Source organism: Metarhizium album (genome assembly GCF_000804445.1).
Source record: "Metarhizium album ARSEF 1941 chromosome Unknown scaffold_37, whole genome shotgun sequence".
Taxonomy (NCBI): Eukaryota; Fungi; Ascomycota; class Sordariomycetes; order Hypocreales; family Clavicipitaceae; genus Metarhizium; species Metarhizium album.
The window spans coordinates 118,403-134,831 of record NW_024467611.1 but is presented as its reverse complement, the minus strand read 5'-3'; the positions used below and the strand labels follow the sequence as shown (position 1 = coordinate 134,831).

Below are 16,429 nucleotides of genomic sequence, written 5' to 3'. Positions count from 1 at the left end.
AACCAAGGCTTACTGCCACTCTTGGACGGAGAGCTGGCCGGGCTCGAGAGGAGTACAAGAGGACGGGGAGTCTCCGTCAGAATGTTTCTGAAGTCCGTCGAGTGGCAAAAAGCTCGCGAGAATCGAAAGAGAGTGCAAGAGCACGATTGAAGCGTTGCATCTGTCTTTTCGTCACCCACGTGGTAGCGGTACGCCGGATCTCAAGAGGACAAGCCACCCGTCATCGACTGACCAGTCAGAACACAGAAAAGTAAGTTGCTACATTGCTCTGCTGTCCGTGTCGGTTCTCGATGCGGGTTTGGCGGCAACGGAATGCTTCGCTCAGAACCGCCACGTGCTACGCCCACGAGCTAAACGTTTTTGTTAGCTAGGCATCAGCAGCAATGCCGCAGAGGGCTAATTTGGCTGCTTACATCCTCCTCCTCGGGGCTGCCCACGCAGTGCCGGCCGCCGTTCCTCCCGCTGGCGTGTGGACATGGAACGATAGACCTAGTTCCCTGAATCCACGAGGAGCTCAGTATGACATGCCGCTTGACTGGGATCCGTTTGGCTTCGTTTCAAAGATTGGTGTCGGATCGCCCAGATTCGATTACAAAATCTTCGTCGACTGGACTTGGCTCAGCCACATCGTGACCACGCCGTTGTGCTATGGCCGGTGGGATCCGAGCCTCTGCCTCGATCCCCAGCAAATCTACTGGGATCCTCGCAATTCCACGTCGTTCAAGAACTTGACAAACGAGTATGCAGACCGCTCATGGAAGCCCAACCACTTTTTCATGCAAGACCCCATGAACATTGAGTATGGCTCAGATTTGATGCATATTGGGCCCGTTACCGGTGAAGCCGTGCAGCAGTTGACAGACCTCCAATTCAACATGTCCGCCAAGTATGGGACCGCATTTCCTTTCACGGGCATCTTTGGCATGTCGCCGGTCTTTCGTGGCGACGACGGTAAGATGGAAGCCTCGCCTCCATTGTGCAGGGTGAGCTGTGCTTGCTGATTTCGCCTCCAGTTGACTATCAGTCCGCCTACTATCAGCAATGGAAGAATGGCCACTGGAGGACAGCACTGACCGGGTTTGTGTACTGCTATGAAAAATCCCGCAAGTCGGTTTGCAACGGGCACGATGGGATCCAGACCTTGGGCGGCATCCGCCGCGATCTGATCAAGGACCAAAAGATCTGGTGGTACAATGTGAGGCCATACCCCGATATGAACACGCTAGCCTTTGTGTATAGCCCTCCCATGTACAACTACTGGGGCGTCGAGCTTGAGGGCCTTAGGATCGGTACAGAGGTCCAGAAGGTTGAGCCTACTTCGAACAGCTCTGGCAAGGGGGCCATTTTTGACCACGCCAGTTACGGTCGCGGCATCCCGTTGACGCCAAACGCCTACGCCAGGCTGGCCCAAATCACCGGCGGAAAGCCCGTGGATCTCAAGGAGCCCCCCAACAATGGCCCCCAGAAGTTCTTCTCCGTCGACTGCTCCAAGCTCACGTCGTTCCCCAGCATCAAGTACAAGTTCAGCGGCAGTAGCCGAGAATGGGCTGTCACTCCCGAAATGTATGTCGAGAGGATGAAGGACGGTTCTTGTGTGCTCAACGTGCGAGTTCTTGCCAGCGGTGATAAGTTGTGAGTCGAGTCCCAACCGAAAGGCGTTCGCGTTGGAACGTCGTTTGACCAGAGCTGACCGGGTGATTCCGTCCACAGCATTGGTACCTTTGGCGAGACATTCGCCAAGGATAAGTACATCATTCTCGACTTTGAGAAGAATCGGGTTGGCATTGCCGATATGGAATGGTAAGCTCGTCTCACATCGCAAACAGAGAAGGTTTGCGCTGATCAGTACGGCAGGCCATCCCCTCGCGTCGACTCGTCGACCTAACATGGCGCATGGCGAGACTCGACGTGGGTGTTGCTCTCTCGGGGAACAGCCACGCGTGGTCGGGGCAGCAGTCACCTGATGGTCGCCTAGACAGAAACGTGGTTGGAAATGAATCCGTCAAGTAATGCGCTCGTCTCCTCAGTACAGCAATTCCATAAAGCTGCCCAAAGAAGTGGTTAGTCATCAATCGGCGCTTGCACTAAAAGGGTAGTTGGTGCAGGGTAGCTGGCGTCCCTTAAAAAAATGTATTACGATGAGACAAAAAAAGTCGATGTGAAAAATTCCTTAGATACAGCCTTGATATAGTAGAAATATTTCTTCATCGCCTGTCGCAGATAAATAAGATGTTCTCATGATTGGTATCATGGTAATCCACAAGTTGGCACTCGAGGCAACGTAGTTGTGCAAATAGACATTCCTTATAGGTCTACCAATCTTCTTCTTCTTTTTAGCAGCTCTGTGAATGAGGGCACAGGCTCATGAGCGACGGTCTGACATGTTTGCATTCGTCGCCGCATGCATTACGTCGTCTCTACGTCAATGTAAAGTTGCTGTAGCTGCTCTACGTCCAACATCAAGATCTTGTTGACAACGATCAGTGCCACTACCGCACCACTCCATCATCAAATATCTCATGTACAAGGCTCCGTAAAGCTCCGAATATTACATCAGTGGTCCGAAAGGACTCGTCGAAGTTGACTCATGTGTCCGCTTTCCGCCTGCGAACCCGGACAATCCCCCTCCATCCGCCGTATTGCATGCTTGAACCTCCGCCTTCCATCGGCCAAGACGCCATCGCACGAGTCCAGCAGCAGTCTACGAGCTTGTAACATACTACAAATAGGCTTGTCGAGTTCATCGTCAACAAGAAATCAAGCAGCAAATGCACATTCTATTCATTCGCCGGAAACATTCCAACAGTATCAGTCTTAACCCCCATCCAGCTCTCCCTCCATTCATCGCCCCTTGCGTCTTTTGCACAACTTGATATCAATACTTGTCAATCATGTCCAAGGTCGATGCTGAAGTCATCATTGTTGGGGCCGGTATTGGTGGGCTCACACTCGCTGCGATCTGCAAAAGACTGGGCATCACCTACAAAGTCTTGGAAAGAACCGAGGTATTGCAGCCCGTTGGTGCAGGGATCTCTCTGGCGCCCAACGCTCTTCGGGTTCTTGATCAAATTGGTGTTTATGAAGAGCTCCAGGAGACGGCCCAGAAGCTGCGAAAACTACAGATCTGGCGCAATGCTACTCAGTGGAATAGCTTGAGCTTAGACTCGTTGGAGCCGACTTATGGTTACCCCATCCTGTCTGCTGAGAGACACAACTTCCACAGACTTCTTTATAAGGCGGCTGGCGAGGAAGAGAACGTAGTTCTTGGCTCCAAGGTTGTCGATATTGTCGACACACCCGGCGAGCCAGTGCGCGTCATTGTTGACGGTGAAAAAGAGTATCGTGGAAACCTTGTTGTCGGAGCAGATGGCATCCGCTCAGCTGTCCGACGAGCCCTCTTGCGCAACACTACTCACGACGCACCGGCCAATACCATACAGTTCACTGGACGTGTACACTTTTCTGGAATAACCAGTCCGCTTCCCAACTGTGGCCCTGAGGAGCTTGGCGTGGCCAACTGGATGCTCTACGATCAAACCATTCTCACAACCTGGCCGTGCAAGGATAATAGGCAATGGTACATTGGGGTCAAGGTCAGTTCAGATTACCATTTGGTGAAAGTGTCCTACATCAAGTCGTCTTCTCAGTCGAAATCCCACTTCATCTGGCGATCGAGGGCAAGTTAGGGAGACGTGGCCGGACCTCCGTTCGTGTCCTCGAATTCGGAGATGATGTATGAAGCTCTAGGCCTAAACATAGGCAAACTGCATCGAACATATCACACGAGACCTGTCTTAGCCCATAAGCTATGGAACATGAGGATCTACATGGTTTGCTGACTTGATCGTGGTTTAGAAGGCGGACGGTGACGTCGATAAGAACCGCTCCGTGTGGGGTTCTATCACGCCTGAAGACATCAAGAAGGTATACCGACGGGCTTTCCATCCATTTGCGGAGGGAGGTCAGTTTGGAAGCAGTAAGAACGTCTCCAGCGTCCCGGCGCAGAACCTCTTTGTCAAGGGGGTGTGCAGCAGAAACAGTCCAGGTTACCGAAGCTGACCACTTGTAGTCATTGACAAATCGGAGAGGCTTATTGCCAGTAACGTCTTCCAGGAAGTGGAATTTCCGTCCATGCACAATGGAAGAGTGGCACTTTTAGGTGACGGTAAGCCCCAATCGCTTCATCACATCCCTGTTAGACACGTTTTGCTGAAAGACGTGCCGTTGCTGACAATTCGTTTTAACGATTATAGCGGCTCATAGTATGACGAGCTTTTTTGGACAGTGAGTTGCCTATCCCTGCCTCATTCTTCTACATGGGAGGCTCAGAAAACGCAAATACCGTGAAGCGTGGGGAAATCTTACTTAAGAACAATACACTAACACCATCTTCGCGAAACAGAGGCGGTTGTCAAGCCATTGAAGATGCCGCCGTGTTGGGCAACCTGATGGCTGAGAATCGCAAGACCCTCGCTGAGGATTCTGAACTGATTCTTTCTACCTACGCAAAGATCAGAGAGCCTCGAACCAAAGACTTGTCAAAATTTAGCGACAACTTCGCTCTGCTGCATACAGCGAGATTGCCGTACGGCACCGGTCCACTCGTTAGATGGCTACTTTACACCATCGTGCCCACATGGTTCTGGATAAAGTATTTGGGTTGGCTGTACAAGTACCAGCCAATTGTGACCGCTCTGGGTACACCGCCTGGCCCCGGAAAGAAGAAGGCATAATAATACGCCGTCTCAGTCCGAGATATGCTCAAGTTGGACATCCCAGATGATTGAACCGGCAGGGAAAAAAGTATAACCTGGTGAGCGTGGAGGGCTGCAAGGATTGTTCAGGGTCATAGGATGAAGCAGCTGGGGTGTGGCTTCCGGGTGGTTCCCCTTGGCGTCGATGAGCGCCTCTTGCGTGTGGATGGGTGTCTTATTGTGTTTATGCAGTACCAGGATTGTCTTCGCCCCGTGCTAACTCTTGGTCAGGCTTAATTTATTTCTTCAGTTCCACTCATAGTTTCTGGCGCTCTGGGCGTAGAACGCATAACTCGGGGTGAAAGCCCGTTGCCTTGCTGTTTTCCCTCGTAGACAATTGGTGTGTAGTGATGTTTGACAACAAACGAAAGGGTATTTAGACGCCGTCAGAATTGGACCAATGCTGCGCCATTGGTCATGGCCTTCAGGTGCTTTCTCGTATTGAAAGAGCGGGAGCTCGGGAATTCGTAGAATTTCAGGCGCCGGGCGTTTCCCAACTCATCCTTCGTTGTGATTACAGCTTCAGTACAATCAAGCACGAGACAGCCACATACGGAGTGTCTGCTGCCTGCGATGACATCATCATATGTTGAAAAGGGGGCTGTTGCTGCCTGGAACTTCGAAGTTCTGGCACGGGTGGCTCTGGTGGCGTTGGAAGCGGTTCTTCGGGTGCCCAACTGGCAATACCAGGCTTAATTGACAGCCGAATCCTATCAATCCCATCAGCTTGAGGCTGTTTGACCAGACAGAATAGGGTAAAGGTAAGACTATGGGAACTATCCAGGTACGGACAGATAGCGATGGCACGGGCCCGGCTTCGATGTCGAATCCTGCATGTGCTGAACAAATCTGATGCCCTGGCTGCCATGCTGAGACCCGAAGCACGGCAGCGGAATGCCCACTTACCGCGCGGCAGATGAGGCCATCCACCATCCCGAGGCAGCTTGCAGTATTATGGTGTCTGGCGTAGGGCGGCGCTGGCAAGCTCGTAATCAAGGCCTATTAGCCGTAATTATGGGTGAGTGAGATGATATGACGGCGCAGGAGTCAGAAAAAGCTGGCACTGGGGCCGGGAAACTCTGAGCTACATTCCCCCATGTCTCAACGGAGTACTGTGGGGCAGGAAGCTGTCACCTGAGGCCACACCGTTGACTCCCCTGTACGGACGGATGGCCCCTTCCATGTTTCTTCCTGTTGCCCTGCCGGCCCTCAACTTCTCACACCCCCAACCGCCCCCCTTTTGTTTGATCCACCCCCTTTGAACTGCGTTGTTGACGCTCAACGAGTCCCTCTCAACTTGGAGCAAGGTAGACACATCCACCACACACAATTACGTCCAAACCGGCTCGGCACTAGAGACGCTTTTGTTACACCAGGGTGAAGATCCTGATTATCGGGAACGTCACGGCCACCGCCATAGTCCGTGGTACAATGGGCTGCCAAGACAAGCTCGACAGGTTCAAGGAGCGTCTATTCGAGGATGGTCATGTCGGCGCGACTTTCTGGCCTGGCCGTTTACCTCCTCGAGAACACGGCAGACGTCCAAACATGGGTCGACCTCGCGCCTGGCCGTCAAAGGCACAATCCCATCCAGTCGACCATGCAGACGGGCGTGTGTCTTACATAACTCGATGGGTAGTGAGGGGATGTGGTAATCCAACGCACATCGAAGCTGAAGCACAGCGAGTACTTGAATATCCAGAATCCCCTTTGATATCAATGCTTGCGCTTCTCTTCATGTTACTGTTACGACCAGAAATCCCCGGAGCAGCGAAGGCCCTATCTTCCCTCGTCTTTTGTTGCTGTCCCGATTACAATTTCTTTGCTTCCCTTTTGCCTTCAAGCTGGATTGTCTGGATAGCCGGTCCAAACCTGGCTTTCGCCCTGGCATTTCAACCATACTCCTAGTTGCCTTGCCGCTTGCTCGGCTATATCGCACACCTCCAACACTTTGATGGGCACAGACCGTTTTGCTCGATACCTACCATCTCCTTGCCTGTCCGAGCCGTATGATCCTCACCTGCTGCAGACTACATCATTTACCATAATTACCGGCACTGCACAGCAATGGCTTCCAAACACCCCTTGAGACGGTCGTGCGCATTTTGTCGTGCCCGCAAGATCAAGTGCTCCAATGAGACGATTTGTGAAGCATGTCGAAGGCAGGGAGCAGACTGTATATATGACTTTGAACCTCCTCGCCCCAAGACTCGGCTCAGCCAAGACAGCCCTCGATCAGATCCAACGACGCGATCTGATGGAGTCTCTGGTCGACAAAGGTCCTCCACTGGCAGCACATCGCCAAATGCGAGCTCTGTTGGCACACTCTCGGAGGAGCCCATGCCAATGGACGACCTTGACAACATCGCCCTAGTCTTGGAACAAAAGTTTTATGAGAACTTTTCTACAGATGTTGGTCCACGATCTAACTCATGGCAGGAAAAGATTGCAGCCTATCACCGTTCTATACAGAATTCCGTTAAAGAACGCCCCGAAGCCATGGCCGCCAAGTTCAACCCCAAGAATGTCAAGTACACCGGCATCCTCCATCTGCTAACACATGATCTTGTCGGTCTGATAACGGACCCATTCGGCTCACTCGGTTGCCATCATGTCGAAGATGGAGGGGCCAGATTCTTCCTTTCTGGGCTGATCAGCGACGAGACTCAGACCATGTTCGACAACAGTCCGTTGAGTGGAAACCCGCTCTCCGAGTATGGCCAACGCCAACAGACGCAGCTAATCGATGTCTGGTTCTCTGTACACCCACTATCATTCCTTGTCTCCAAGACGCTACTCCTAAGAGAACTCCGTGACGGAACGCACGATGAAATCCTCCTCGCCGCCATGCTGGCTGACGCCAACTTCAGCATCGGTGACGAGGTCGCAATGGCCCGCGGCCACGTTCTGCTCCGATGGGCCACGGCGCAGCTGCGGACACGACCTCTTCGATCCAACCAATTCTCCTCAGGCGGCGCCGCGCAGTACAGTGGAATCTCGACGCGAATATTCAGCGGCATCTCAACGGCTCAAGCTTTGATGCTTTTGGCTTGGAATGCCTTGTGCTCATTCCAGATTCGCCGTGCCACATGCTATATTGGCCTTGCGGGCAGGATTGCCACCGAAATTAAAGAGCAAATCTCCAGCACCGCGGCTCCTTTGACTTCTAGTCGAATAAATGGGATTGACGTATTCGATGTTGAAAAGGAGATAGTGGCTTATCTCTACTGGACTACCTATTCATTAAGCCTCTGGGCGTTTATCCAGATGGGCAACGGTTATTTCTCTGGTCTTCTGCCTACTTCTTTAACCTCTATATTCCTTCCCGTGACCGAAGCATCATCTGTGATTATCCAACTAGATATGGTGTCCGAAAATTTCAGCACATTGCAGAAACAGAAATCCGTCATCCGGGAAATGTGGCCGCTCGCCCACATTGCCAGTGTTATTGCCTACATCTTTGCTCTTTACCCACATGAAACCGACACGACAGAGTCCCCGAAAACAGAGTTTTGGCAAGAACAGCCACTACTTGCACTGCAACGCATTCAACAGGGCAAGCCTTCACAGGACGTGGCATCAGTTTGCCGTGAGATCAACCGAGTCTTGATGGAGAGCATTCATATTCTCAACAGGCAGGTCACGGAGACATCGTCCAGAAGCTTAGTTCTACTTGTCTACCATGTCATGGCTATTCACTTTCTGTTCCCAGTTATGCCACAGGACCAAGCTGAAGAAGGGGTTCCAGCCGAAGTGGTGGACAGATTCTGTGCCTCTAGCCAAGAGATCTTGCAGATCTTCACGGTCATTTCAGAGCAGCCCCAAGACCTATTTAGCCTAACACCATCACTCCGATCCTCATTCCCCGAGCTGTTTTGTCTGGCATTGGACACCTGCGGGCGGGGGCTTCATCACATTCACACGAAGAAGAAGATGGGGACCTGGCTGATGGATTCGCCCATGACGCACACTTACGACAGCAGGCTGCATTTGTTGGCCAAGAAGCTATACACGACCAGTCAAAATGACTTCCTGAATCAGGGTAGGTCTCTGAGATTGGTCCGAAAGCACTTAAAGGCTTGCATACGAGCCTTTGACGGGACTGGATGCGGGTCTGCATCTTCTGGAGTATCATCTCCAGACGACAGCAGCAGGTCTGGAAATTCTATGCCACAATCCCCTCTTCACTATGGTCCCTCAATCATTCCGGGTCCCGAATCAGACTGCATGTCTACAGCAACAGCTACTGTCATTGATTCCAAGTCTTCGTTCATCCCGGCCATGGACACATCGGTGCTTCCGCGATCCATGCACCCATCGCTGCCTTCTTCAGCCCCGGTGAAAGGCTCCGTCCCCTACACACCAATAGATGAGCTCCACAAACATGATTGGAGTGCTGCAGACGAGCTATTCCACACTGTACTTGACCCAAACGCCCTCGGTGCGCCCGCGGGAGACCATCTCAGTGTCTCCGAGCTGGTTGACATGCACAACGCCTGGTATCCACAGATGCACGGGGTCATGGATTTCGACATGTCTGGACCCTTGTCTGGAGGGCAATGGGAGTGGTCCGAGGTAGGAGTCGAGACGGCAACGGCCGAATCCGATATGGATTCTGTCTTGTATTATTTCGACAATACCACTAACAAGAGGCCACGCTGAGAATATTACACCGAAAGCTTATCCCGACATCCAACATGGAGCAGGCTGGAACTGTATACATGGTTCAGCACACCGGTTTTTCCCCTGCAAGCTTAGCTTGGCAATTAGCCTTGACTGCAACTTCAGCGCCCCCAGCACGGTGGGCCAAGAAAAAGTGGCATCCGGTTTTGTTGATACAGCCCCCAAAATCTCGGGGAAAATATGACTCTCCTCTTCGCACATTGACTGCAGATTTCATCAGTCCACGAGGTAACCTGACGCCCGAAGACGAACCAACAATTGTCGATACTACTTTGATGTACTCCTTTGGATCTGACCGTATGACGCCGCGGTTGAACCGCTTTGTTATGCGAGAGACGACCCACCATCGGTTTTGTACATTTGCACGGCTGCACTAACTAGCACTACCTGGCTTGTTTGTTCACAGCCTATGAGTAGGCTAATTTTCTCAAAGGAATAATCATGGAGGAGAGGGAGAGGAATTTTTTTTTTTTTTTTTTTTTTTTGGCTTCTTGTACTTGATGCCGGATGAGGCGGTCGACCTGCGGTGACGATGTTTCCGTGACGTGTCCAAGAAGTGAAGGAATGCATCGCCTATTTATTGTTCTTTATTTAAGTCACCTTCACATGGAGGGAGATTTGCGAATAATCCGGTTGGCGCAATATTTTTTCTTCAAGATACTATGGCATCTGTCCATTGCACTCTATTCAGTTCACGTCTAGTCATAATTGAGGCATCAACCTTGTAAAAAAAATGTTTTGGAACTGTCCGTTTGTTCTTGGTTCTGCGGTGAGACCAGGCGGGACTGCAACGTCACTGCATGAACCACATGAACTGCCATCACCGAACCGTCGAGAAAACCCCGGACCAACTTCAAAATCCTAGCGGCTGTTGGGGCAGGGAGCTGACCATTGACGGCTTCGCATCATTATTGGCCAGAAATATGGCCGCGGTACACGCCGCTGATCAGGTACGTAGATAACGTCGAGTCCAAAATAGGAACCTCTTGGGAAGCGCTTCCAAAATAGCATCATCCTACAGGGCATGACGTTTATCTCCGCCTGGTCCATCGTTGCCGCGGCGCGGACGGACAAGAGGATTGCGCATGGCCAGTGAGCGAGGATGATGGTGTTACACAAATAAGCAGCCCAGGCTGCAAGCCGACACAGGAGGCAGCCGCTGGGGGGGGGGGGAATTCATCCACGTGTCTTAGATTAAAGCATGACGCGAAGGATCCAAGATGCATGCATAATCAGGGAGTAAGTATGTATCAGCCGCCGGCGCTGGAGACGACGTGAAGATGAAACACGAGGGATCGTAAACGGCAGCGTGTTGGACGGCATTTTCAGTTTGGTCGGGAGAAAGAGCTGCAGCGACAAGGCATAATCTTGCAGTTTTGTGGATCCGAGAGTATAGACTGATCATGGCGTGGCATGGCGTTGGCGTCCGGCTCAAGAGAACAAGAATGTCAATTGAGCCTTTGATGCCTCCTCGGTCGAGCTTCATCTTGGCCGTGGCAGAATCCACCCACGCAGGGTTCCCGACTTGACCGTCACGACGACGACCTGAGCCGTAGAGCTGCCAGCGGTAAGGCTCGGCTAGGAAAGAGAAAGCGGCTCAAGGAGTTTGGATGTCTTGCGCCTCGTCTCACTGCAGCCGTCGTCTCACCGTCCCTTTTGCCCACTCGTTCGGATATCCGGAATGTTGCGAGCGGGACGCCCAGAACCCAAATAGGCAATTTTGTATGGAGCTTTTGCGATTTGGTAGATTATCCGATTACCCGCCTGCCTAACCGCAACAATGGGATCTACAAACTAGAAGTAAGAATGGGGAACGGAACAAAGCTGTGGGCCCGGTAGTGAACGGTGGAGAAGGACATCGGGGGCGGCGTTAGCAAACAACTAGCCTCACCCCAGGACGTCGGATTGAGAACCGTCAGGGCAGGCCAGGATTGCGAGAGATGCGGCTGCAAGTAATCCATGGATTGTCGGAGCCATACCCTGCCGCCGTAACCTGCGGCTCACATTCGCGACATGCCTATTTCTGGTCGTAGCCCGATTCCCGACATGGCGGGTAAGTTAATTGATCCCACATTGTTAGCCCTATGTTGCCGCATTGACGCACGTGGTAAGTTAACTAACTGCAGTCCAGGTTCTTGGGACGATTAGGAATGGCATCGCCCGAGCAATCCGCGTAAGAATACTTGGGATGGGAAGATGGGAACGGCCCACCGAATCACCCCCCCCGCGTTTCCATTTCGATTGTCACTATCGACCCGTTCTTATTTAAGTTACCCTCCTCATCTGTTATTCGACGGGATTCGTTTCTTGAATGGCGAGCCACGGTTTGGAGCTAGCTTCTCCGATGTCCCAATTCCGCGCAGACCGAATCATATATGACTCCTGGTCACCGGGCTGCTCCTTCAAACAAAACCCGAAAGCTGCATATGCTCTACTGTAGTGTCGGAGAGCGCTCAACCGAGAAGAAGAAATAAGCCGTTTGACGCGTTGCCGGCTCTCGCTTGATTTGTGAATGGCCATAGGGAAAGGTGGGCGGGGCTGCTCTGAGTTGCTGCTGGCGCAGCATCACCAACTAGTATGGTGTACTATAACTTGACGGGAATTGTTAGGCGACGATCCAAATCTACACCGAATAGCTACCTCGAGATATACGTAAGTCTCAACGCCGACCAATAGATAACTCGCCAAGAGGTGTTCTGTTCAGATATTGGACGTAAAACCTACATGAATATGTATGTATACTTGAACTGCCACACCATCGGCCTCCCCCTTGCGGAGATTCTCAAAATATTGGCATTCATTTCCACTAAATGGAACTAGTAGTACAGATAATAGTTCTTTGTGTACTTGCGTTGCTCTGTACAAAGCACGCTGATCCAGTTACCCTCTTATGCTGTCGAATCGGAACGGCAGAGGTGATTACTCCTGTTCTGGTGGCCGCGTTTAATGACGACTACCTGGTTTGCTGAGATCATCTCGTATAAATGACCATGACCATGGCCTTAACGTCTGGCTCTTTCCTCCCTGGCACAATTCATGAATTGATCGCGTCGTGATTTGAGCAATCCCTGGGGCTGTCTTGAGGTTAGTCCGATAGGGGGATTGAGGCGTGATCAGTATGATTGACATAAAAATGGGAAATGACACCTCGTGATACTTGAAACCCTATGCAGGTCAGACACGATGAAGCCCGGGCTTCACTGCATGCGCCGTACCCTGTTGCTTACCGTGGTTCAACTGTGAAGTCCTGAGGCGACAACACACCAGATGCGATGCAACCCAACAATTGGGCGGTTATCCGCTGCGATGACTGCTTCTTTAGGCCGTTGACTCGCCAGCTGTTCGGCTCAGTTCCACAGCTTGGTTGCTGGCCGGCATCTATCATTGTGCTTAGGGCAGTCACCGAGATGGAATGCCCGTTTTCCTTGGCGAAATGGTAAGCCATACGGAGTAACATGGAGTCAGCAGAGGAAGTAATGGGCTATGGCCATTCATTCGTTAGCGAGGCGCGACAGCCGTGAATGATTGATCAGAAAAGGGGAAAGGCAAAGGTTGATCAGACTGATGCGTCTGTCGCACGCAACAGTAACCTCGAGAGGGACCTGCAATGATCTGCAGTGTTCAGACGAAAGGCAGGCAGGCCCGTTCAAGTATAAGTTCTCGCCTTTAATTCTAGGTTTGACAGCTTGGACTCGTAGCCGACGATATGATGATGATGATGGTGGTGGCGGGCCATGTGCCTTTTTTTTTTTTTTTTTTGTTTTTGGGTGAGCATTCCACATTTTGCTGATGTTGCGGCCACGAAAAGCCCCAGTTTTGACTGTTCAAGATGAATGGGAAGATGCGGTCGCTGCTTTGGCTCAGCAGGGATTGTGCAACAGCCATCAATTGATAGAAAATGTCGAAAGTCGTTTCTGAAGGTTCGACTTTGGTAGGTCTGGCTCTCAATAATGATGCAGCCACAAATTGGACGGCAGCAAGCTCAAGAAGATGTAGATGTAAGGAAGGGCCCGTCGACGTTTGGAGACACCACTTGGTGGGAGTCGGTGCCACCTTCCCAACCTGGCCCTGCCATGGAGATGGAGAGGCACATTGACTCAACATTTCTGCGTAGGCAGCGTGAACGAACACGACTTTGCGCCTCGTTCTTGACCATTACCACTTTTCGCCTATGCTCGCGCATTTTAAGCCTCGTAAAAATTAGCCCAGCTAGTGAAATCTTGGTCATCTGAACTTGAAACGGCGACGAATCCTGCATTGGAGCTTTCTGTCAGCACCACTGGCAGGGCAGCAGAGCCACAAGTTACAACCATCGACGTTTTGGCCCCGCCTCGATTGTCTGCTGTGATGGCGAGGCGTACAGAGAAGTATGTTTCCGCCGTGAGATTGCGGATTCGGCCCAATGATTTCATCACATCTTAGATGACTTGGACTAATCGCCATCCTAGTCTTGTGTGAAGGTGCCTGGCATTTTGTTCATGTTTGATGTGCCATTTGGCATTGTGCCCCTGGTTGTACTCTTGATGACGAAGCTGATTTAATGGTCAGTGTGAGCATCAATGGTACGGAAAGGATCATCCCTTGTCTTCTTTCCATGCGATACAAGGTACTGGTCAACGAAGTCTTCTGCTCGTCTGCGCCGAGTCGCCGTTTCATGTTTTTCTTACCGTCAGTCCATCTGTCCCCATGCTGCGCATGCCGTGTTGGCCTCCACAGCCAGCCCCCAATGTTGCCACGGGACGGGGCAAACCAAACAAATGTGCCTGCTCACAATGCCAAGAATACGTCAACGTCGATCGATGGCTTGACGTTAGTCTGGGCCACCAGACTTTCCACATCACCAGGTCAGAACCGATACGAGCATGCCTGCTTGTCTGCTCGCAGATGAGCTAGTCGGTGGAAGGTTCCTCGTTCCGAAGAGGGGCCCATTCAGCATTCGCTTTGGCACAACCTCTGGAATCGCCTTTTGTCCGACGCGGCCAAACAATTGTGTCCAAAGCGTTTGAGCAACCAGCGCCCGAGTTTTCACTCCGAGGCATGCGTCGACGATGTGGTAGTGTGCCCAACTGCTTGGACTTTGTACTATCGGTTTGTGAAGGGCTACCAAGGTTTGAGATCTTCACCCGCAAAAATGACTTCCGCACACGGGAGCTACAACTCACCGAGAAAAGTCAACCTGTATTTTCACGAATGCGTGAAGTAATACACACTAGCCAGCCTGCACTCTCTACATCAGGCTTGATGCATTGAGGCAGAGTCCCCTGCATATCAGCGCACGTGAGCCGTCTTTGTATCACAAGCGAGATGAATGGGCGAGACAGCAATGTCAATCTATTTTGAGGAATATACAACAAAACCCTCCCCGCGGGTGCACCTAGCGACGCGTATTGCCGCAATTGGAGGACAGTTTACAGTAAGTAAGCATGTCGAGGCGCGGATGTAGATCAGATTGTGCAGTATTTCTCGCGGCAATGTGCACCAAGGAAGGGTTGGGAAAGGAGAGCTAGAGCATGTCTCCCGGCTATTTCTTGCACCAGGTGAACATTTCCTCTGGGGCAACTTACTACGTTTGGTTGCGTCGACGCAATCCCGGTGGCAACATTCAATGCAGATCTGCCGGTTAGCCGTGTGGCAAATGTCTCAGTAACTGATGACTCCAAAAGCCTCGAGGGCATCGTTTTGTGTTTACGCATGTTGAAGACCAAAAAGCTGAAAAGATGTCTGCTATGCATAGGGGTTTGTATTAAGTTCCGCGGATCCGGCGCGGGATGGTGTTAGAAGAGGTCTGTACGAGTTCAGTATCGACACTTCTGGACAGCTAACGAGCTTGTGACAGTCGCAGTGGAACAGTACGGCTAAAATTCATGAATTCATTGAGATTATTGTGAGTTGCCTTGTCTTTGTCATCTAATGTTTCCCGTTGCTAGCCTACTGACTATGACAAAGATGTTCAAATGTCTCGGCCGACTGCGGCAAACTGCCCCCACGGTCATCAAAATCCGGTATGCTAGCTCTGGGGCCCGACGAAGAAGTAAATATACACTACCGCTTTTGAAGGATGGCGAAGTGTTTGAAGAACAATGTTGGGGATCAGAGCGGAGCCTTGAGCTCAGAACACAGTTGAGGCGGGAAACGAGTGAAACTGCTAGTACTACCCAGGTAGTTACTATTCCCACTCGAATCCTGCAGCGCTGAGTTAACTAGTTAGTACGCAGGTTGGAACGAAACTGGGCAAATGTGTGTTACCGCTACAGATGGATTCGGCCTCTCCGCCCTGTTCCGTCATCGTTGACCAAAAAGTTGAGCGAACCTTGTCGAAGCCAGTTGAATCCCTGCAAAACAAAGGTACTTCAGACCTCGAGTCACTCCGGTACCGATAAGTACCTCTAGTTCCCACCCATACAACGGCCGTCGGCCAGTCAATAGGTACACCTCTCTTGTCGAGACTCGAGACACCTCCTCCGTTGCTATACATACCAGTTGTTGCTGGCACACGGTCCTGACCTGGCCGACTTACACCCTGACGAGAACGAAAGGGCGTGTCCCTTACTACTTCCCCCAGATCAAATGACTCGCAGCCACATGGACAACGATCCCTGCTTCCTGCCTCGTGGCTACCCGTCTTGAGAGATGTGGAGCGAAACCTGTGTGGTTCCTGACATAGTTTGCAGTTTAGGGTGTACCCGGGCTCTGTGGGAAGTAGTCGACGATATCTACCATGTACAGTCTCAGAATCCCACTCCGGGGCCGTTCGGTGACGGCCGGCGTGGTAGAGAGAATGCTCCGAATGGTGCCGGAGCTGCCACCCTGAAACCAAGGCTGTTCGGCTCCGAGATGCCCCTCAGAGGATGAAAGCAAGAGCTGTAGAATCAACATGGATTATCTCGCGTGTTCCGTGTTCTATAGTCGCTTGGCAAGTTCTTATACAAAGCATCACCCCAACTGCATTGTTTGTGGCATATTGACACTCCAGCACGCATCTTCCCTACTTT

The 16,429-nt window shown here is 51.6% G+C and overlaps 3 protein-coding genes across 3 annotated transcripts; all 3 read left to right on the top strand.

Annotated features, from left to right (window-relative positions):
• Positions 1-383: 383 nt before the first annotated feature.
• On the top strand, positions 384-1,885 carry MAM_07843 (eukaryotic aspartyl protease; the record flags this gene model as incomplete). The annotated part of the gene is made up of 4 exons (XM_040826641.1): positions 384-951; positions 1,014-1,632; positions 1,711-1,800; positions 1,855-1,885. The coding sequence occupies 4 exons, from the start codon at positions 384-386 to the stop codon at positions 1,883-1,885; spliced, it is 1,308 nt and encodes a 435-aa protein (XP_040675380.1).
• A 1,006-nt stretch (positions 1,886-2,891) lies between these two features.
• On the top strand, positions 2,892-4,733 carry MAM_07842 (Monooxygenase, FAD-binding protein; the record flags this gene model as incomplete). Its single annotated transcript, XM_040826640.1, has 5 exons — positions 2,892-3,593; positions 3,856-3,976; positions 4,070-4,165; positions 4,254-4,284; positions 4,403-4,733. 5 exons carry the CDS (start codon positions 2,892-2,894, stop codon positions 4,731-4,733), a joined length of 1,281 nt encoding a protein of 426 aa, XP_040675379.1.
• Positions 4,734-6,821: 2,088 nt separating this feature from the next.
• Positions 6,822-9,416, top strand: MAM_07841 (Zn(2)-C6 fungal-type DNA-binding domain protein; the record flags this gene model as incomplete). Its single annotated transcript, XM_040826639.1, has 1 exon — positions 6,822-9,416. The coding sequence occupies one exon, from the start codon at positions 6,822-6,824 to the stop codon at positions 9,414-9,416; it is 2,595 nt and encodes an 864-aa protein (XP_040675378.1).
• Between the last annotated feature and the right edge of the window lie 7,013 nt (positions 9,417-16,429).